Here is a 22,015-nt window from a genome sequence, read left to right as displayed (position 1 = left end):
GTGGTCAGTCTGTGATCAGTCTGTGGTCAGTCTGTGATCAGTCTGTGGTCAGTCTATGGTCAGTCTGTGATCAGTCTGTGGTCAGTCTGTGATAGGTCTGTGATCAGTCTGTGATCAGTCTGTGATCAGTCTGTGGTCAGTCTGTGATCAGTCTGTGGTCAGTCTGTGGTCAGTCTGTGGTCAGTCTATGGTCAGTCTGTGGTACTTATCCAGTCTCTCTGCAGGGAGCTGAGGATGGCCCTGATGATGAAGTTGACGGTGAAGAAGACAGCGATGGTGAAGAAAACACGGTAAAGGTTTGCATACATGTTGATCTCATAGACAGGCTGATCCTCAATCTGTACACATACACACACACACACACACACACACACACACACACACACACACACACACACACACACACACACACACACACACACACACACACACACACACACACACAGAATCACCAGTGTTGAATCAGAACAGTACCCAAACACCAGACAAGGAACATTTTTTCTCATAGCTATTTTGGTTTGAGTTTTATAGTTTTTCTCCACTGATTCGGATCATTTCTAAAAAAAAAAGAAATTTTATTCTTAAAAAGCACAGACCAACCTCCCAGCCACTTGGCAAGTGGTCACAAGCCGATTGTAAATATCTCAGTACATCTGTGCAAATAAAAAAGTACAGGTAGCCTACAGTTAGCATAGTTAGCCTACAGTCAGAAAAGTTAGCCTGCAGTTAGCACAGTTAGCCTAAAGTTAGCTTTATTTGCTGCTAAAGTTAATTATTCACTAAATGAGCAACTACGAAACACGAGGTGTCTCAGCCAAGTCTCCCAGCTTCATGAAGGTCAACAGGTCACACTGAAGGGGTTTCCTGTGAAGTAAAAACAGCTGGTGACGTGTGACGTCACTTTGGACTGTGCCCAGGCGCCCCATGAAACAGACGGTACAGTTCTCAGTTTCTCACTGGCCAAACTGGCATTTCAGGGGTTGGCAGGTGTTGTGTTTAGATCCCTGCTGGTGTCAGGCCAGAAACAGACACAGCTAAATATGGTACAATGCACCTCAGAGTGAAGATTAATGATCTGACCTTTCTGGCGTCCGACATCGCGTACATGATCACATACCAATTAGCAGACGCCGCCTGTTAGGAAGACAAAAGAACCTTAAAGTGAGCACAGGAAATATAATAACATACATTTAACATTATCTGTAATGAGCTGCAAAAGAGCTCAAGTTAAAAACATGAAGAGTTTATCATGATCCTTCCTCAAGATGTTCAACACCATCTCTACTTCAAAAAAAACATCAGAAAATCAACATTACATTTCACAGAGCTGAGACATTAATTATCATCCTTAGCGAAGCTGAGATTAACTTTTAAAGTAGACGTTTAAATTCAGGTCTATGACAAAGCAAAGCTCTGATTGGTCCTGAGAAGGCAGTCTCACCATCACAAACAGGGACTGGTACCCAGAGACCACGTTGTCAAAGGTCAGATGAAGGTTCTTCCAGCGAACTTCAGTGAAGTTTGCCGTGATCAGAGCCAAGCACTCCGACTTATTGTTGAGGTCCTCGTGTGTGAAGTCCTCCTCTGCCGTTTCATTGAGACAGTGAAAAAACGTTCCAGCAAACAGGTTCACCCCCAAGATACTGAAGACCAACCAGACAGTCAACACCACCAGGATCACATCCACCAGGGACGGCAGAGACCGGCACACAGTCTGGACCACCACCTGAAAACAGGCAGAGAGACAGACAGGTAAAAGCTTCTGTGTGTGTGTGTGTGTGTGTGTGTGTGTGTGTGTGTGTGTGTGTGTGTGTGTGTGTGTGTGTGTGTGTGTGTGTGTTGCTGTCTCACCCTCAGGCCCTGGACGCGGCTTATGATCCTCAGGGGCATCAGGGCCCTCAGGGAGCAGATAAAGGCCCCGAGCTCAGGGGGACCCAGCAGGTCAGCGGTCAGACAGGCCAGAGACACCTGGAAAGACACACCTGCCGATGATGTCATGTCTGAGAAAAGCGGGAACTTCATTCATTCCCTGGGTAAAAATTAGGAGGGGCAGAGTAATCAACCAACAGAAACAGACTGTGGACCACCCAGGTGATCAGGGTCAGGTACCACATGTTTAAAGAAACAACCAATCAGAGCTCAGCTAATGTTTCCAGTGACCTGTCTGTCTGTCTGTGACCTGTCTGTCTGTGACCTGTCTGTCTGTGACCTGTCTGTCTGTCTGTGACCTGTCTGTCTCTCTGTGACCTGTCTGTCTGTGACCTGTCTGTCTGTGACCTGTCTGTCTGTGACCTGTCTGACTGTGACCTGTCTGTCTGTGACCTGTCTGTCTGTGACCTGTCTGTCTATGACCTGTCCGTCTGTGACCTGTCTGTCTGTGACCTGTCTGTCTGTGACCTGTCTGTCTGTCTGTGACCTGTCTGTCTGTGACCTGTCTGTCTCTCTGTGACCTGTCTGTCTGTCTGTGACCTGTCTGTCTCTCTGTGACCTGTCTGTCTGTGACCTGTCTGTCTGTGACCTGTCTGTCTGTGACCTGTCTGACTGTGACCTGTCTGTCTGTGACCTGTCTGTCTGTGACCTGTCTGTCTATGACCTGTCCGTCTGTGACCTGTCTGTCTGTGACCTGTCTGTCTGTGACCTGTCTGTGACCTGTCTGTGACCTGTCTGTCTGTGACCTGTCTGTCTGTCTGTGACCTGTCTGTCTGTGACCTGTCTGTCTCTCTGTGACCTGTCTGTCTGTGACCTGTCTGTCTGTGACCTGTCTGTCTGTGACCTGTCTGACTGTGACCTGTCTGTCTGTGACCTGTCTGTCTGTGACCTGTCTGTCTATGACCTGTCCGTCTGTGACCTGTCTGTCTGTGACCTGTCTGTCTGTGACCTGTCTGTCTGTGACCTGTCTGTCTGTCTGTGACCTGTCTGTCTGTGACCTGTCTGTCTCTCTGTGACCTGTCTGTCTGTCTGTGACCTGTCTGTCTCTCTGTGACCTGTCTGTCTCTCTGTGACCTGTCTCCTGTAGGGTCTGGTTTATGGCTGAGCAGCTGGTTGATGGTCTCACATTCAGGATCAGGAAGTCGATCCAGCACCAGGGGTCACTGAAGTATTTCTTCAGGCCCATGGAGGACCACTTCAGGAGCATCTCCAACAGGAAGACGAAGGTGAAGACGCGGTCTGCCGTTTCCACCACCACCTTCAGGACCGGACGCTGAGGCAGGTGAATATCTTCAAACACCTGTTCACACACACAAGCACACACAAGAAGTTCACGAAGTTTGTTTTTGTCTGACTCGAGCTGAAGCGAGCTCTGACATCACGGCGCCCTGTGACCGAACAGTAATCAAACTGTTTGTTTACCAGCGCCGCACTGCTCAGCACGATGACGAGGATGATGAAGGCCTCAAAGCTCTGGTGCTGAACGATGGAGAGGCAGGTTCTCCTGAAGTTGGCCCAAACCCTCCCCAGGCTCTGGGACTTATTCAAGTCCAGCAGGGGGCAGCATCGGTAACACCCTAAGTCACACACACACACACACACACACACCCACACACACACACACACACACACACACACACACACACACACACACACACACACACACACACACACACACGCGTGTTGAGGTGTCTCTGACCACACAGATAAACCATGATGTCACTGATCCCCACTGACAGACTTGCACCTGCACAGCAGCAGTCCTCAGGTGTGTTTTTCTCATGGTCTTCAGCGTGTTGGACCGTGTGCACCTCAGGGTGCTTCTGCTCATCATCGCCCTGAAAACACATCATCAGACTGTTTCACAGCTGTCTGACTCATTTTCCTCAGAGTGGTCATAAATTATCTCTGGCTCCCTGATTAGAGAAGTCCGTTCCTAAAAACTCTCCATCAAATTACCTCGACCAAGACCACTTCACAGAACCCTGCAGCAAACTAAGACAGAAACCATCGAGGCATCAAGCACAGAAACAGCAGGGGGAGCCAGAGTGTGGCTGCAGAGTGTGGCTGCAGAGTGTGGCTGCAGAGTGTGGCTGCAGAGTGTGGCTGCAGAGTGTGACTGCAGAGTGTGACTGCAGAGTGTGGCTGCAGAGTGTGTATGCAAAGTGTGGCTGCAGAGTGTGTATGCAGAGTGTGACTGCAGAGTGTGGCTGCAGAGTGTGACTGCAGAGTGTGGCTGCAGAGTGTGTATGCAGAGTGTGTATGCAGAGTGTGACTGCAGGGTGTGTACGCAGAGTGTGTCTGCAGAGTGTGGCTGCAGAGTGCGGCTGCAGAGTGTGTCAGCAGAGTGTGGCTGCAGAGTGTGACTGCAGAGTGTGTATGCAGAGTGTGTATGCAGAGTGTGTATGCAGAGTGTGACTGCAGGGTGTGTACGCAGAGTGTGTCTGCAGAGTGTGGCTGCAGAGTGCGGCTGCAGAGTGTGTCAGCAGAGTGTGGCTGCAGAGTGTGACTGCAGAGTGTGTATGCAGAGTGTGACTGCAGACTGTGACTGCAGAGTGTGACTGCAGAGTGTGATTGCAGAGTGTGACTGCAGAGTGTGACTGCAGAGTGTGACTGCAGAGTGTGTCTGCAGAGTGTGGCTGCAGAGTGTGACTGCAGAGTGTGTATGCAGAGTGTGACTGCAGACTGTGACTGCAGAGTGTGACTGCAGACTGTGACTGCAGAGTGTGTATGCAGAGTGTGACTGCAGAGTGTGACTGCAGAGTGTGACTGCAGAGTGTAACTGCAGAGTGTGACTGCAGAGTGTGACTGCAGAGTGTGACTGCAGACTGTGACTGCAGAGTGTGTATGCAGAGTGTGACTGCAGAGTGTAACTGCAGACTGTGACTGCAGAGTGTGTATGCAGAGTGTGACTGCAGAGTGTAACTGCAGACTGTGACTGCAGAGTGTGTATGCAGAGTGTGACTGCAGAGTGTGACTGCAGAGTGTGACTGCAGAGTGTAACTGCAGACTGTGACTGCAGAGTGTGTATGCAGAGTGTGACTGCAGAGTGTGACTGCAGAGTGTGACTGCAGAGTGTAACTGCAGACTGTGACTGCAGAGTGTGTATGCAGAGTGTGACTGCAGAGTGTGACTGCAGAGTGTGACTGCAGAGTGTAACTGCAGAGTGTGACTGCAGAGTGTGACTGCAGAGTGTGACTGCAGAGTGTGACTGCAGAGTGTAACTGCAGAGTGTAACTGCAGACTGTGACTGCAGAGTGTGTATGCAGAGTGTGACTGCAGAGTGTAACTGCAGACTGTGACTGCAGAGTGTGTATGCAGAGTGTGTATGCAGAGTGTGACTGCAGAGTGTGACTGCAGGGTGTGTATGCAGAGTGTGTCTGCAGAGTGTGGCTGCAGAGTGTGGCTGCAGAGTGTGGCTGCAGAGTGTGGCTGCAGAGTGTGACTGCAGAGTGTGGCTGCAGAGTGTGGCTGCAGAGTGTTGCTGCAGAGTGTGGCTGCAGTGTGTGACTGCAGAGTTTGGCTGCAGAGTGTGGCTGCAGAGTGTGGCTGCAGAGGATTCCTCAGAGTTACGTTACTTTGATTTCTTCATTTTCTGGAGCTTTGAGTTCCTCCTCGATCTCAGCAACAGGGGTACTCAGGGACTCGATGTCCAGCTGCTGGCTGGTTTCTCCTCTGAGGGCCTGAACCGCTGATGATGCCTGGTCTGAGGTCACAACATCCAAGGCCAGCCCATCTGTCCCGTCAGCATCCTTCCCGTCAGCAGCTTATGTTGAACATGGAACAAGAAAGGAAATACACTCAGCAGCTTCCTCCAAAGACAGGAAGACAGAAAACCAGGAGCCAATCACAACCCAGAAACTCTGACCACACGAGACCACATCAACCAGTCAGCAAACAGACCAATCAACAGGACCATGCAGATAATCAGAGGATCCTGTTGATCAGAGGGATCCTGTTGATCACAGGGATCCTGTTCATCACAGGGATCCTGTTCATCACAGGGATCCTGTTGATCAGAGGATCCTGTTCATCACAGGGATCCTGTTGATCAGAGGATCCTGTTGATCACAGGGATCCTGTTGATCAGAGGATCCTGTTCATCACAGGGATCCTGTTGATCAGCGGATCCTTATCAGAGGATAAAACAGTCTGGTGTGTTAGAGGATCTGGTTGATCTTGTCTGATGAAGGCGGTTGTTTGATTAAACCTGGAAGATCCAACTTCTTCCGTCCCAGCAGACCCCAGAAAGTCCGGCTGATCTGGATCACAGAAAGCTCAAGGTTTGTCTTCTGGGTTTGTTCGGACAGATTCAGGGCACTGCAAACCCAGCTCAGCAACAAGGTCAAGAACAGACCCAGAACCTACAAGAAGACCAGAAACAGACTAAAGGACCAGCAACAAGGCTTGGAACAGACCAAGGACCTAAAACAAGACCAGGAACAGACACAGAACCCACAATAAGACCAGGACCACATGCAGAGACTCACCAGCAGTTTACCAGTGATCACCAGTGTTATGAAGAAGGTCACACACATGGATTTACTCGAGACCTCCATGCAGTCCCACATGCCCTCGATCCACTCCCCGCCCAGGATCCTGATGACCAGGAGGAAGGAGTGGAAGAAGTCATTCATGTGCCAGCGCGGGAGCTCGCAGTCTCTCGAAATACGGCAAACACAGTCTCTGTAGTCATCCTGGAACAGCTGCGTGCCCAACACGCTGAACAGGAAGACCACGATCGCCAGGACCAGAGTCAGGTTCCTCAGAGCACCCAGCGAAGTCCAGACCAGCTTCAAGAACAGGTTGAAGGATGGCCACCACCGGGCCAGCCTGAACACTCGCAGCTGCAGGTAAAAGACAGGTAAGAGGACAGGTAAGGAGACAGGTGAGAGGACAGGTAAGGAGACAGGTGAGAGGACTGCTAGACAGGTAAGAGGACAGGTAAGGAGACAGGTGAGAGGACAGGTAAGGAGACAGGTGAGAGGACAGGTAAGGAGACAGGTGACAGGACTGCTAGACAGGTGAGGAGACAGGTAAGGGGACAGGTAAGGAGATAGGTGAGAGGACTGCTAGACAGGTAAGGAGACAGGTAAGAGGACAGGTGAGGAGACAGGTGAGAAGACAGGTAAGGAGACAGGTGAGAGGACAGGTAAGGAGACAGGTGAGAGGACAGGTAAGGAGACAGGTGAGAGTACTGCTAGACAGGTAAGGAGACAGGTGAGAGGACAGGTAAGGAGACAGGTGACAGGACTGCTAGACAGGTGAGGAGACAGGTAAGAAGACAGGTAAGGAGCTTGGTGAGAGGACTGCTAGACCAATAAGAAGACAGGTGAGAGGCCAGGTAGGGAGACAGGTGAGAGGACTGCTAGACAGGTAAGGAGACAGGTGAGAGGACAGGTAGGGAGACAGGTAAGAGGACTGCTGGACAGGTAAGGTGACAGGTGAGAGGACTGCTAGACAGGTAAGGAGACAGGTGAGAGGACAGGTAAGGTGGCAGGTAAGAGTACTGCTAGACAGGTAAGGTGACAGGTGAGAGGACTGCTAGACAGGTGAGGTGGCAGGTGAGAGGACAGGTAAGGTGGCAGGTGAGTGTACTGCTAGACAGGTGAGGAGACAGGTGAGAGGACTGCTAGACAGGTAAGGAGACAGGTGAGAGGACTGCTAGATAGGTAAGGAGACAGGTAAGAGGACTGCTAGACAGGTAAGGAGACAGGTGAGAGGACAGGTAAGGAGACAGGTAAGAGGACTGCTAGACAGGTAAGGAAACATGTGAGAGGACTGCTAGACAGGTGAGGAGACATGTAAGAGGACTGCTAGACAGGTAAGGAGACAGGTGTGAGGACAGGTAAGGAGACAGGTAAGAGGACTGCTAGACAGGTAAGGAGACAGGTGAGAGGACAGGTAAGGAGACAGGTAAGAGGACTGCTAGACAGGTAAGGAAACATGTGAGAGGACTGCTAGACAGGTAAGGAGACAGGTGTGAGGACAGGTAAGGAGACAGGTAAGAGGACTGCTAGACAGGTAAGGTGACATGTGAGAGGACTGCTAGACAGGTAAGGTGGCAGGTGAGAGGACAGGTAAGGTGGCAGGTGAGAGTACTGCTAGACAGGTAAGGTGACAGGTGAGAGGACAGGTAAGGTGGCAGGTGAGTGTACTGCTAGACAGGTGAGGAGACAGGTGAGAGGACTGCTAGACAGGTAAGGAGACAGGTGAGAGGACAGCTTGACAGGTGAGGAGACAGGTGGGAGGACTGCTAGACAGGTGAGGAGACAGGTAAGAGGACTGCTAGATAGGTAAGGAGACAGGTAAGAGGACAGATAAGGAGACAGGTAAGAGGACTGCTAGACAGGTGTGGAGACAGGTGAGAGGGCTGCAGGACAGGTGAGGAGACAGGTGAGAGGACAGGTAGGGAGACAGGTGAGAGGACAGGTAAGGAGACAGGTGAGAGGACAGGTAAGGAGACAGGTAAGAGGACTGCTAGACAGGTAAGGAGACAGGTGAGAGGACTGCTAGACAGGTGAGGAGACATGTAAGAGGACTGCTAGACAGGTGAGGAGACATGTAAGAGGACTGCTAGACAGGTAAGGAGACAGGTGAGGGGACAGGTAAGGAGACAGGTAAGAGGACTGCTAGACAGGTAAGGAGACAGGTGAGAGGACTGCTAGACAGGTGAGGAGACATGTAAGAGGACTGCTAGACAGGTAAGGAGACAGGTGAGAGGACTGCTAGACAGGTGTGGAGACAGGTGAGAGGACAGGTAAGGAGACAGGTGAGAGGACAGGTAAGGAGAAAGGTAAGAGGACTGCTAGACAGGTGAGGAGACAGGTGAGAGGACAGGTAAGGAGAAAGGTAAGAGGACTGCTAGACAGGTGAGGAGACAGGGGGGTGGATATAGAGACAGGTCAGGAGATAGACGAAGGGGACAGGATGACAGGTAAGGAGTGAATGTTGAGTGAAGGAGTGAATGTGGAGTGAAGGAGTGAATGTGAAGTGAAATGATGAATCTGAAGTGAAGGGATGGATGTGGAGTGAAGGAGTGAATGTGGAGTGAAAGGATGAATATGGAGTGAAGGAGTGAATGTGAAATGAAGGGATGAATCTGAAGTGAAGGGATGAATGTGGAGTCATGAGTGAATGTGGAGTGAAGGGGTGAATATTGAGTGAAGGGGTGAATATTGAGTGAATGTGGAGTGAAGGGGTGAATGTTGAATGTGGAGTGAATGTGGAGTGAAGGGGTGAATATGGAGTGAATGTGGAGTGAAGGGGTGAATGTTGAATGTGGAGTGAATGTGGAGGGAATGAGTGAATCTGAAGTGATTGGATGAATGACTTGAAAGAACTGATTGAAGATGAGGAGTAGGATGAAGAGGACGTCACACTGACCAGCCGTAGACCGCGGAGGATCCCTAAACCGGATACGTCAGCCAAGCCCATCTCCAGAACGCTGAAGACCACGATGCTGCTGTCGAAGATGTTCCAGCTCACCTGGAGGAACAGGATGAGTCACTCTGTGCCAAAGTCTGTGGACATTTCTGGAAACAGACCAGCAGCACCCTCACCTTAAAGTACCCGTACGGGTCCATGGCCAACACTTTGAGCAACAGCTCTACCAGATAGATGAACATGAAGACCTGAGGGGGTCAGAGGGTCAGAGGGTCAGAGGGTCAGAGGTAAGGGGCAGTGCCATGAGGTCAGACAGCTTGGTGTTCATTGAGATCTGTCTGTGTCTCTGCACGCTGAGGTTTATTGAATATTCTGGGTCAAAAACAAAGATAATCTGGGTTAAATTTACGGTGGATTACAGATAATCTGCTCCAGAGCTTCACACTGACCAGATTAGAGACTGCCAGCATGGATTCAAAGCTCTCCGTCATTGGATAGTGTTCCATGGCCAGGAAGAGGATGTTGATGATGAGGCAGAGGACGATCCCCAGGTCAAACAAAGGGTTCATCACAAAGCTGAGGAGACGCTGTTTGAGCCAGCGCCAGCAGCCGCAACAGTTCCACTTCAGGCAAACGTCCAAGACAGCCTGGCAGCAGGGGGGACACGAGCTGTCCTCAGAGCCTGGGACAGCAGACAGGAGGACACATGAGGACATACAGAGACATTTCACAAAGTACATAAACATAGACATATATAGACAAATGACATTTATAGACAGATAAGGACGACTGAGGACAATCAAAGACATCTGAGGACAACTTCAGACGAATGAGGACAACTGAGGACAAATGAAATCAGCCAACGATAGTGTGTGTGTGTGTGTGTGTGTGTGTGTGTGTGTGTGTGTGTGTGTGTGTGTGTGTGTGTGTGTGTGTGTGTGTGTGTGTGTTACCCTCGGCTCTGCTGTGTTGACTCTCAGAGGCCTTCTGTTGGTCTTCTTCCCCAGAGAGCGCCGCCCTGCAGGCTGCCTGCGATCATTTTAAACACACACATTCTTTGGGTTGAGACTGACCTGAGCTCAGGTGAGTCAGACTGACCTGAGCTCAGGTGAGTCAGACTGACCTGAGCTCAGGTGAGTCAGACTGACCTGAGCTCAGGTGAGTCAGACTGACCTGAGCTCAGGTGAGTCAGACCGACCTGAGCTCAGGTGAGTCAGACTGACCTCAGCTCAGGTGAGTCAGACTGACCTGAAGGATTCACCTCCATTGCCTCTCATTCATTACCTCTGGACTGAGCTGTTTGTACCTGCTCACAGTCACCTGGTGGCTCACCTGTATGTGCGGTTACATGAACTAGGTGTTAGATGAATGCATTAACGACTCAAAGAAAACCTTCTCTCACCTCGTCTCTGTTGCTGCTCTTAAACGCCTCCTGGATCTGACTGTACTCTCTGTTTCTCAGTTTAGCCTCAGCAACAGCAGCTTTCTCCTGCTCCCCTATCGCCCTGGCAACCGCCGCTATGACCAGGCAGAGGAGGCCGAAGCAGCCAGGGAAGAAGAACAGGACGTAGACGGCCAGGTAAGTCTTCCCTGATGCTCTTAATGTCTGCACACAGAGAGACAGGTGAGCACAGAGACAGGTGAGCACAGAGACAGTTGAGCACAGAGACAGGTAAGCACAGACACAGGTGAGCACAGAGAGAGGTGAGCAAAACAGGTGCTGAAAGCTGGAACATAATGTAACAGGTACAGAGACACAGGTGAGCAGAGACAGGTGAGCACAGAGACAGGTGAGCAGAGACAAGTGACCACAGAGACAAGTGACCACATATTTAGGTAAGTACGGAGACAGGTGAGCACAGCCAAAGGTGAGCACAGCCACAGGTGTGTACAGAGACAGGTGAGCACAGATTTAGGTAAGCACAGAGACAGGTAAGCACAGAGACAGGTGACCACAGAGACGTGAGCACAGAGACAGGTGACCACAGACTAAGGTAAGTACAGAGACAGGTGAGCACAGCCACAGGTGAGCACAGATTTATGTAAGTACAGAGACAGGTGAGCACAGCCAAAGGTGAGCACAGCCACAGGTGTGTACAGAGACAGGTGAGCACAGATTTATGTAAGTACAGAGACAGGTAAGCACAGACACAGGTGGGCATAAGAGACAGGTGAGCACAGACTTGGTTAAGTACAGAGACAGGTAAGCACAGACACAGGTGAGCACAGAGACAGGTGAGCACAGACACAGGTGACCACAGAGACAGGTGACCACAGAGACAGGTGACCACAGACTTAGGTAAGTACAGAGACAGGTGAGCACAGCCACAGGTGAGCACAGATTTATGTAAGTACAGAGACAGGTAAGCACAGACACAGGTGGGCATAAGAGACAGGTGAGCACAGACTTGGTTAAGTACAGAGACAGGTAAGCACAGACACAGGTGAGCACAGAGACAGGTGAGCACAGACACAGGTGACCACAGAGACAGGTGACCACAGAGACAGGTGACCACAGACTTAGGTAAGTACAGAGACAGGTGAGGACAGTATCAGGTGTGATCAGAGACAGGTGAGGACAGAGACAGGTGTCCTCTCACCAACATCACCAGATCCTCCCAGAAGTCGTGGAGCATGAGTCGGACCACTGAGGCCAGAGATGGACCGAACCAGTCGAAGCTGGCGTAGCCGAAGTTTGGGTTCCTGTGTCCTTTGAGACAGGTGAATCCTTCAGGACAAATCCTGATCACATGAGGACTCATCAGTACTGATCATTATTAACACTACCATCCTCATCACCTTCATCACCATCATCATCATCATCATCATCATCATCATCATTGTCATTATATTTATCATCCTCACCACCTTAATCACCTTCAGTATTGTCATCATCATCATCATCATCATCATCACCACCACCATCATCATTATCATCATCATCACCACCATCATCATTATCATTATCATAACCATTGCTGTAAACTTCCTCATCACTTTTGTCACCTTTATCAGGATCACTGTAATCATCATCATTTTGAACATTATAATTATCATCCCCATCCTTGCCATTGTCATCATCATCATCATCATCATCATCATCATCATCGTCATCATCATCATTTGCCCTACTAACTCATTATCTGCTGCTTATCCTGTTTAGGGTCTTGGGTGTCTGGAGCCTATCCCAGCTGTTTCTGGACTCCGTGGGCTGGACCCTGGACTGGTCTTCAGTCAAGCACAGGGACAGACAACTTGTCTCCCCAACACTCACACACCAGTTCACTTTATCATCATTACCTCATCACTATCATCATAAACATCATCATTCTTATCATTCTCATGATTCACCATCATTATAATCATCATCATCATCATCATCCTCATCATCCTCATCATCCTCATTGTCAGCTGTAGGTGTTGTTCAGACCTACCCAGCGTCAGAGCTGTTTCCACACACCAGAGAATCCCGTGGACCTTGAAGATAGTTCGGACTTGAAGGTAGAAAGTATTGATTGGCTATGAGAGAAAGAGAGGGACGCCATGACCATCTTCATCATCATCATCCTTATTCCATTCATCAGCATCATCATCAGCATCATCATCGTCTTCATCTTACTCTCGTTCTGCAGGTACTCGTGGTAGTCAAAGCCACTGGTTCCATTGCTCAAGTAAACGTCTGTGAGGTTGATTGGCCACACGAAACACCTGTGCTTCAGGTTCCCCATGAAGATTTGTTGACCAATCAGAGCAAAGATGCTGAGGAAGAACATCGTCATCACAGTGACACCTGCCAGTCGCTTCGCTGATTGGAAGACAGCTGTGACAGTGGACTTCATACCTGGAAGACAGGGGCGGAGCTTCAGGTGATCAGACTGGAACAAATGTAAATAAAACATCAAAACAACAACACATTAAACTCACAGTGAGAGGTAAACAATGTTTACCATGATAAACAACAACATAAACAACACATTAAACTCACAGTGAGAGGTAAACAACATTGACATTAAAACAACAACATAAACAACACATTAAACTCACAGTGAGAGGTAAACAATGTTTACCATGATAAACAACAACATAAACAACACACTAAACTCACAGTGAGAGGTAAACAATATTTACCATGATAAACAACAACATAAACAACACATTAAACTTACAGTGAGAGGTAAACAATGTTTACCATGATAAACAACAACATAAACAACACACTAAACTCACAGTGAGAGGTAAACAATGTTTACCATGATAAACAACAACATAAACAACACATTAAACTCACAGTGAGAGGTAAACAATGTTTACCATGATAAACAACAACATAAACAACACACTAAACTCACAGTGAGAGGTAAACAACATTGACATTAAAACAACAACATAAACAACATAGAAACATGTAGAAAACAAAATCTGACCTGGAATAAGTGGGAGGAGCTTCAAGATCCGAGCGACACAAGAGACAGCAAGAAGCATGTTCCAGTCTACAAACTCTGAGACACACCTAGAACAAGACAATCTTCATCATCATCTTCATCATCATCAACGTCATCATCATCTTAAAATTTCTGACCACATTTGACCCCTCTGTCTCTCCAATCATTTATTGGCTCCACCCACACAACTTGTTCCACCTGAGTGCTCTTTAGCAGTCTCCACAGTTACCTGTCCCACTGATCATGTGACTGTGCTGTGGCAGAGGAGGTGATCTACCTGTTCAGGTCACCTCAACAGAATGACTCTTAGGGATTTTGCTGATTCAGCACACACTGACCAATCAGGTGACTGCTGTGACCTGGCTCTGACTAAAAGGTGTGCTTCAGGTGTGCTTCAGGTGTGCTTCAGGTGTGCTGTGGATGATTACACTGTGCTGATGACAAGAACATCCAACCAGTTCCAGGGATCTCTGAGGAACGAAAATTTCCCGCAGCAGCCTCGAGACATGGTCTTGATGATCACCTCCAAGGAGTAGATGATGAAGAAGAGCAGCCTGTTAGAGACACGGAGACAGAGTCCTCAGTGTGTGTGTGTGTGTGTGTGTGTGTGTGTGTGTGTGTGTGTGTGTGTGTGTGTGTGTGTGTGTGTGTGTTCCTACTCCATGTTGAAGCTCCACGCTGGAGGATCTTTCATCGTCATGAACACACAGTTTGTCAGGATGGTGATGATCATGAAAAACCTGAAGAGAGTTTGAATGTTAAGGAGCACAACTCATTTGCATCATCACCAGTGTGACATCATCAGTATGACTTAATCAGTATGACATCATCAGGATATGAGTGAAGCAGGACTCTGATGGCCCAGGTTCTCAGTGGGTGAAGCGGACTGAAAAGGAAACAGGACGACCCAGAATTAAACCTGTGGATGGTGTTTCCTCTCCCCAGGACCAGGAAGGTCTGCAAGGAGAGACAGACAGGTCACTGAGAGACAGACAGGTCACTGAGAGACAGACAGGTCACTGAGAGAGAGACAGGTCACTGACAGACAGACAGGTCACTGACAGACAGACATGTTACTGAGAGACAGACAGGTTACTGAGAGACAGACAGGTCACTGATATGGACAGACAGGTTACTGAGAGACAGACAGGTCACTGAGAGACTTGCAGATTACTGACAGACAGACAGGTCACTGAGAGACAGACAGGTTACTGAGAGACAGACAGGTTACTGAGAGACAGACAGGTCACTGAGACACAGACAGGTCACTGATATGGACAGACAGGTCACTGAGAGACAGACCGGTCACTGATATGGACAGGTAGGTCACTGATATAGACAGACACAGGTCACTGAGACACAGACAGGTCACTGAGAGACAGACAGGTCACTGATGTAGACAGACAGGTCACTGATATAGACTGACAGGTCACTGAGACACAGACAGGTCACTGATATTGACAGACAGGTCACTGATATGGACAGACAGGTTACTGAGGGACAGACAGGTCACTGAAATAGACAGACAGGTCACTGAGAGAGAGACAAGTCACTGTTATAGACAGACAGGTCACTGATACAGACAGACAGGTCACTGAGAGACAGACAGGTCACTGAGAGACAGACAGGTCACTGATATAGACAGACAGGTCACTGACAGACAGACAGGTTACTGAGAGACAGACAGGTTACTGAGAGACAGACAGGTCAATGATATGGACGGACAGGTTACTGAGAGACAGACAGGTCACTGCTATGGACAGACAGGTTACTAAGAGACAGACAGGTTACTGAGAGACAGACAGGTTACTGAGAGACAGACAGGTCACTTAGACACAGACAGGTCACTGAGACACAGACAGGTCACTGATATGGACAGACAGGTCACTGAGAGACAGACAGGTTACTTATATAGACAGACAGGTCACTGATATAGACAGACAGGTCACTGATATAGACAGACAGGTCACTGAGAGACAGACAGGTCACTGAGAGACAGACAGGTCACTGTTATAGACAGATAGGTCACTGATATAGACAGACAGGTCACTGAAATAGACAGACAGGTCACTGAGAGACAGACAGGTCACTGTTATAGACAGATAGGTCACTGATATAGACAGACAGGTCACTGATATAGACAGACAGGTCACCGATATAGACAGACAGGTCACTGAAATAGACAGGCAGGTCACTGAGAGACAGACAGGTCACTGTTATAGACACATACGTCACTGATATAGACAGACAGGTCTCTGATATAGACAGACAGGTCACCTGCTGTGATTGGTAGTAGGGATCCAGCTCCTCCAATGGGATGTTGAGCAGCTCCGGAGGGGGTTTACCATAGAAGAAGGGGAGGGGCTTCCCATCTCTCAGCTGATTGGCCGGCTTTAATTTAGATGTAGAACCAGAGGAGAGCTATCAAAGTCAGGATCAATCCCCAAACTCATCAGTTATTGCTTGGGCTGCACGATTATCGCAATCGCATTTGCAATCACAATCGCAATCGCAATGTCAGCACATGCAATTCAGATTTTTCTCCATGATAACCAAGCAAGTCTGTTGACTCATCATGGCACAACTTTTTTTATTAAATCGCAATCACATTCGCAATATTGTCCACCTAATCGCAAATCGCACCTTTTCCCAAAATCGTGCAGCTCTAGGTATTGCACACAGCCCCCCAGGTTCAGGTCCCAGCTCAGAGCTGTCCTTCCTGACCTCACAGACTGCTGAGAATCAGAGCCATTCTCCCTGACCTCACCGACTGCTGAGGCTCAGAGCCGTCCTCCCTGACCTCACAGACTGCTGAGCCTCAGAGCCGTCTTCCCTGACCTCATCGACTGCTGAGGCTCAGATCCGTCCTCCCTGACCTCACAGACTGCTGAGGCTCAGATCTGTCCTCCCTGACCTCATCGACTGCTGAGGCTCAGAGCCATCCTCCCTGACCTCACTGACTGCTGAGGCTCAGAGCCGTCCTCCCTGACCTCACTGACTGCTGAGGCTCAGAGCCGTCCTCCCTGACCTCACAGACTGCTGAGGCTCAGAGCCGTCCTCCCTGACCTCACTTACTGCTGAGGCTCAGAGCCGTCCTCCCTGACCTCACTGACTGCTGAGGCTCAGAGCCATCCTTCCTGACCTCACAGACTGCTGAGGCTAAGAGCTGTCCTTCCTGACCTCACAGACTGCTGAGGCTCAGAGCCGTCCTCCCTGACCTCACTGACTGTTGAGGCTCAAAGCCGTCCTCCCTGACCTCACCGACTGTTGAGGCTCAAAGCCGTCCTCCCTGACCTCACCGACTGCTGAGGCTCAGAGCCGTCCTCCATGACCTCACCGACTGCTGAGGCTCAGATCATCGTTTCATCTTCAACCTGTTTTCTGGTTTGGCGTCCTGAGGCTTTGGTAACTTTATAACAGCACTTTACAAAACTGAATTATTATTATTGTTTTCCTCATCATCCTTACTACAGACTACAATGACTTTCCACTGATAATACCATCAATTTATCAAATACTGCAGAAGCAAATGCTACTTATGCTAATGCTTAAAATGTAAATATTTAATTACACCAGTGGTCAGAGCAGAAAACAGAGCCAGAGGAGGGAAGGGACCAGCTCTGAACCCAGGCTGCCCCCTGCAGGGCCTGTCTCATGGACGCGTGACTTATAGTAATAATCATTATAATAATTATAATATGATAACAATAATATTAATAATAAAAAAAATATTAAATAAAATAATCACACTAGCAGGACTGTAACTAATAATAATTTGTATACCATCACTGCTAACACGAACTGAGCAGAAATTAAACCATTTTTGACATTTGTGAGTAAATAACATCAATAGTTATAATTAATTGTTTCTACCTGGTCACTCTGCCTTTTCTTTGTTTCCTCCGCGGCTTCATAGTGTCTTCCGCTCTCTTCCTGCGAGGCAGCTGTAAAACGTCTGAAAACCTCTAATCCAACAGGGGGCAGCAGAGATGCCACACTACTATTACCCAGGGACTCCCGAACACTACTGTCACCGAGCAGACGCTTCCTGTGAAAGAGAAAATGGATCCTTTTGGTAGAAAATATTAGATCACGAATAAAAAATACCTACAGGTCCTCATCAAGGGCAGAACCTCTAGACAGTCCCTTCACTTGCTGATTTAAGGGATCTACTCACTTCAATCACTGATTTAAGGGATCTACTCACTTCAGTCACTGATTTAAGGGATCTACTCACCTTCAATCACTGATTTTAAAGGATCTACTCACCTTCAGTCACTGATTTAAGGGATCTACTCACTTCAGTCACCGATTTAAGGGATATACTCACTTCAATCACTGATTTAAGGGATCTACTCACTTCAATCACTGGATTAAGGGATCTGCTCACTTCAGTCACTGATTTAAGGGATCTACTCACTTCAGTCACTGATTTAAGGGATCTACTCACTTCAGTCACTGATTTAAGGGATCTACTCACTTCAGTCACTGATTTAAGGGATCTACTCACTTCAGTCAATGATTTAAGGGATCTACTCACCTTCAGTCAATGATTTAAGGGATCTACTCACTTTCAGTCACTGATTTAAGGGATCTACTCACTTCAGTCAATGATTTAAGGGATCTACTCACCTTCAGTCAATGATTTAAGGGATCTACTTACCTTCAGTCAATGATTTAAGGGATCTACTCACCTTCAGTTACTGATTTAAGCTGCTGATGTATTGATCAAAAATGGCTCTTTAAGCTTTACCCCTGGATCTCTAACTTGGTTTTCCCATTTTTTGAGAGAGGGTCTCAGTTTTGTCTAATGTAGTTGTTTGGTACATGTTTACGACGGGTTATGGTTAGTGTATTCAAGATTTCATTTCTAGGGTCCGAGGCCTGAGCTGAGGACACCTTCTAGCACACACTATTGTTTTTTTTTTAAACTTTTTTTTTAAGTTGTAATAGTTAAGCAGTTGTTAGGTAGATTTAATGAGTTATCTAGTCGTTTATAAGTTGTTGAATTAATTAAAAGAGTTTTCTTTTGCAGATGTTTACCAGTAATTTTTGACTTGTTAAGATGAGGTGTGGTCATTTTTTAAAATTATTTTAATTAATATATTTTTAGTTGTGTATTGTTTGTCTATAAGCTTATGAGCAGTTGTTTAACCATTGTTTATTTGTTGAATACAAGTTGTATTTCTTAAGTTGTCATTTACCCGTTTGTTTGTTTGTTTTTGTCAGTTGTTCATGAGTTGTTCTATAAATGTTGATTAGTAGTTTTTTTAGTTATTCACCAGTTGTGTATCAGTTGTTTTGGAGTCATTATAAGTTGTTGGTTAGTTGTTTGGCAGCTGTTTATCAGTTGTTTTGGAGTCATAAGAAGTTGTTTACGAGTTGTTTTGGTAGTTGATCAGTTGTTTTGGAGTAATTATAAGTTGTTGGTTAGTTGTTTTGGCAGTTTATCAGTTGTTTTGGAGTCATTATAAGTTGTTGGTTAGTTGTTTTTGCAGTTGTTTTGGACTCATTACATGTTGTTGGTTAGTTGTTTTGGCAGTTGTTTTGGAATCATTAGAAGTTATTGGTAAGTTGTTGACCGTTTGTTTTGGCATCATTATATATTGTTGGTTAGTTGTTTACCAGTTGTTTTGGATTCATTAGAAGTTGTTGGTTAGCTGTATACCAGTTGTTTTGGGATCATTAGAAGTTGTAAGTTGTTTATCAGTTGTTTTGAAGTCTTTAGAAGTTGTTGGTTAGATGTTTATCAGTTGTTTTGGACTTATTACGTATCATTGGTTAGTTGTTTTGGCAGTTGTTTTGAAGTCATTATAAGTTGTTGGTTAGGTGTTTTGGCAGTTGTTTTTGAGTCATAAGAAGTTGTTGGTTAGTTGTTTGGCAGTTGTTTTGGATTCATTAGAAGTTGTTGGTTAGTTGTTTTGGCAGTTGTTTTTGAGTAATAAGAAGTTGTTGGTTAGTTGTTTTGGCAGTTGTTTTTGAGTAATAAGAAGTTGTTGGTTAGTTGTTTTGGCAGTTGTTTTGGAGTCATTAAAAGTTGTTGGTTAGTTGTTTTGGCAGTTGTTTTGGAGTCAGTAGTAGTCGTTGGTCAGTTGTTTTGGAGTCATTAGTAGTTGTTGGTTAGTTGTTTTGGCAGTTATTAATCAGTTGTTTTGGAGTCATTAGAAGTTGTTGGTCAGTTGTTTTGGAGTCATTAGTAGTTGTTGCTTAGTTGTTTTGGCAGTTGTTAATCAGTTGTTTTGGAGTCATTAGTAGTCGTTGGTCAGTTGTTTTGGAGTCATTAGTAGTTGTTGCTTAGATGTTTTGGCAGTTGTTAATCAGTTGTTTTGGAGTCATTAGTAGTCGTTGGTCAGTTGTTTTGGAGTTATTAGAAGTTGTTGGTCAGTTGTTTTGGCAGTTGTTATCAGTTGCTTTGGAGTCATTAGAAGTTGTTGGTCAGTTGTTTTGGCAGTTGTTTTGGAGTTATTAGAAGTTGTTGGTTAGTTGTTTTGGCAGTTGTTTATCAGTTGTTTTGGAGTTATTAGAAGTTGTTGGTTAGTTGTTTTGGCAGTTGTTTATCAGTTAGTTTGGAGTTATTAGAAGTTGTTGGTCAGTTGTTTTGGCAGTTGTTATCAGTTGTTTTGGAGTCATTAGAAGTTGTTGGTCAGTTGTTTTGGCAGTTTTTTTGGAGTCATTAGAGGTTGTTGGTCAGTTGTTTTGGCAGTTTTTTTGGAGTCATTAAAAGTTGTTGGTTAGTTGTTTTGGCAGTTTGGGCAGTGACTTACAGATCAGATGGAGACAGCTCTCTTTCTCTGCTCTCCTGCAGCACTTCTCTTCTCTCCTTTGTCTTCTTCCAAAACTCAAAAAAAGACATCCTGCAGCAGTTCCTTCCCACCTGTTCCTCCTGATACCTGTGTATGTGTGTGTCCTCGTGTATCTGAGTGTGTGTCTGTGTGTTCTAGTTTTTCCTCGTGTGTAAAAATCTGTAGGTGTTGTTCTGTGTGTCTCTTTTCAGGGGTCTGCCACTCCTTTTTCTCCTCTCTGTCTTCAAGTTCATGTCCTCCAGAGCTGTGTGTTTGCAGAGTTGCATCCTTAGTGTCAGCCATGTTGGCTCCGCCCCTGGCTCCACCCTGTGGTTATCCTGCGCTCTCTGTAGCCATGGGAACGACTCTGTTCCCCTCATCTTTGTCTCATTCCTGTTGCTGCAACTGCAGCTCTGCATGGCTCTGCTCCCTTTAAGACCTCCCTGATTTCATTATCTGCTGCTAAGAGGCATGCCAAACACACACACACACACACACACACATACACACACACACAAACACACACTTCCTGTTGTACAAATGTCCAAATGTCTCCTTTAGTACTTCATGGTCTGTTCCTGGAAACATGTTTTTCAGAAAAGGGTCCAGCACGCCCACACACACATTTGCCCTCAAACTTACACACTCTTTGACACACACTCTCACAGGAACACACTCTGACACACTCTTGGACACACACTCTCGCACGAAGTGAAAACAGGACAAAGAGATGAACTGTTGTTGATGAGAAGTTCAGTCTGTGAAAGTGAAAAACACTTATAACACTGCTGGCATTGATTTGTTACACACACACACACACACACACACACACACACACACACACACACACACACACACACACACACAGACATGGAGAGGCCCAAATGAAGGGGGCTGTGTTGAAAGACCTGAATGATGGAAAACAACCTCTGACCCCTGTGAGAGAGGTGAGTGTGTGAGTGTGTGTGTGTGTGTGTGTGTGTGTGTGTGTGTGTGTGTGTGTGTGTGTGTGTGTGTGTGTGTGTGTGTGTGTGTGTGTGTGTGTGTGTGTGTGTGTGTGTTTGTGTGTGTGTGTGTGTGTGTGTATGTGTTAGGGAAAGCTCCAGAGGGAGGAGGATTGACTAACACAGATGAGGGAAGGGGGAGAGGGCCTCAGAGGAAGGGGGGGGCGTGAAGGCGAGGCTGGACTTCCTGTCAGACGAGGGTCAGATCCAGAACATCTGGGCCCGTGAAGCTCTCTGTTCCCATCAGGACCTCTATCAGGGACCTTTCTCAGAACTCAGAGCCTGCAGGAGAAAAACCCTCAGCAGGACTTTCAGGTCCAGTTTCCCATGCAGGATCAAGTCCTGGTTCTAGACTCCTTCACATTTGAATCCAGGATCAACTGAAACAGCTTTCTTAGACGTTAGATTAACGTGGTCTTGGGCTAATCCTGGTCCTGAGTTAAGTAATCTCCTGTATTGAAGGAAGACTAGA

At 47.2% G+C, this 22,015-nt stretch overlaps 1 protein-coding gene across 7 annotated transcripts in view; it reads right to left on the bottom strand.

The window, feature by feature from the left end:
- The window catches only part of LOC141786651 (sodium channel protein type 4 subunit alpha B-like), a 35,389-nt gene extending 14,450 nt beyond the window's left edge, over positions 1 to 20,939 (bottom strand). For all 7 annotated transcript variants that reach the window (XR_012597903.1, XR_012597902.1, XR_012597904.1 and 4 more), the window contains exons 1-25: positions 20,522 to 20,939; positions 17,631 to 17,805; positions 16,035 to 16,148; positions 14,597 to 14,714; positions 14,417 to 14,507; positions 14,186 to 14,311; positions 13,740 to 13,825; positions 12,935 to 13,156; positions 12,750 to 12,834; positions 11,916 to 12,057; positions 10,718 to 10,921; positions 10,269 to 10,344; positions 9,765 to 9,997; positions 9,492 to 9,563; positions 9,316 to 9,417; positions 6,420 to 6,776; positions 6,140 to 6,293; positions 5,508 to 5,695; positions 3,677 to 3,767; positions 3,352 to 3,506; positions 3,056 to 3,229; positions 1,852 to 1,968; positions 1,442 to 1,726; positions 1,081 to 1,134; positions 210 to 338 (exon numbers count right to left, since the gene is read on the bottom strand). Coding sequence is in view for 1 of the 7 variants with exons in the window: in XM_074665210.1 (XP_074521311.1) it covers positions 210 to 338; positions 1,081 to 1,134; positions 1,442 to 1,726; positions 1,852 to 1,968; positions 3,056 to 3,229; positions 3,352 to 3,506; positions 3,677 to 3,767; positions 5,508 to 5,695; positions 6,140 to 6,293; positions 6,420 to 6,776; positions 9,316 to 9,417; positions 9,492 to 9,563; positions 9,765 to 9,997; positions 10,269 to 10,344; positions 10,718 to 10,921; positions 11,916 to 12,057; positions 12,750 to 12,834; positions 12,935 to 13,156; positions 13,740 to 13,825; positions 14,186 to 14,311; positions 14,417 to 14,507; positions 14,597 to 14,714; positions 16,035 to 16,148; positions 17,631 to 17,805; positions 20,522 to 20,610 (3,639 nt within the window). In the remaining 6 variants the exon portion in view is untranslated. The remainder of the gene's footprint in view (positions 1 to 209; positions 339 to 1,080; positions 1,135 to 1,441; positions 1,727 to 1,851; positions 1,969 to 3,055; positions 3,230 to 3,351; positions 3,507 to 3,676; positions 3,768 to 5,507; positions 5,696 to 6,139; positions 6,294 to 6,419; positions 6,777 to 9,315; positions 9,418 to 9,491; positions 9,564 to 9,764; positions 9,998 to 10,268; positions 10,345 to 10,717; positions 10,922 to 11,915; positions 12,058 to 12,749; positions 12,835 to 12,934; positions 13,157 to 13,739; positions 13,826 to 14,185; positions 14,312 to 14,416; positions 14,508 to 14,596; positions 14,715 to 16,034; positions 16,149 to 17,630; positions 17,806 to 20,521) is intronic.
- Positions 20,940 to 22,015: the final 1,076 nt, after the last annotated feature.

The sequence above is a fragment of the Halichoeres trimaculatus genome, unplaced genomic scaffold (assembly GCF_033239565.1).
Source record: "Halichoeres trimaculatus isolate MK-OKI-2021-1 unplaced genomic scaffold, fHalTri1.1 fHalTri1_scaffold_55, whole genome shotgun sequence".
In the NCBI taxonomy this organism is placed as follows: domain Eukaryota; kingdom Metazoa; phylum Chordata; class Actinopteri; order Labriformes; family Labridae; genus Halichoeres; species Halichoeres trimaculatus.
Note: the sequence above shows the minus strand (reverse complement) of the source record. Positions and strands in the feature narration are given on the sequence as shown.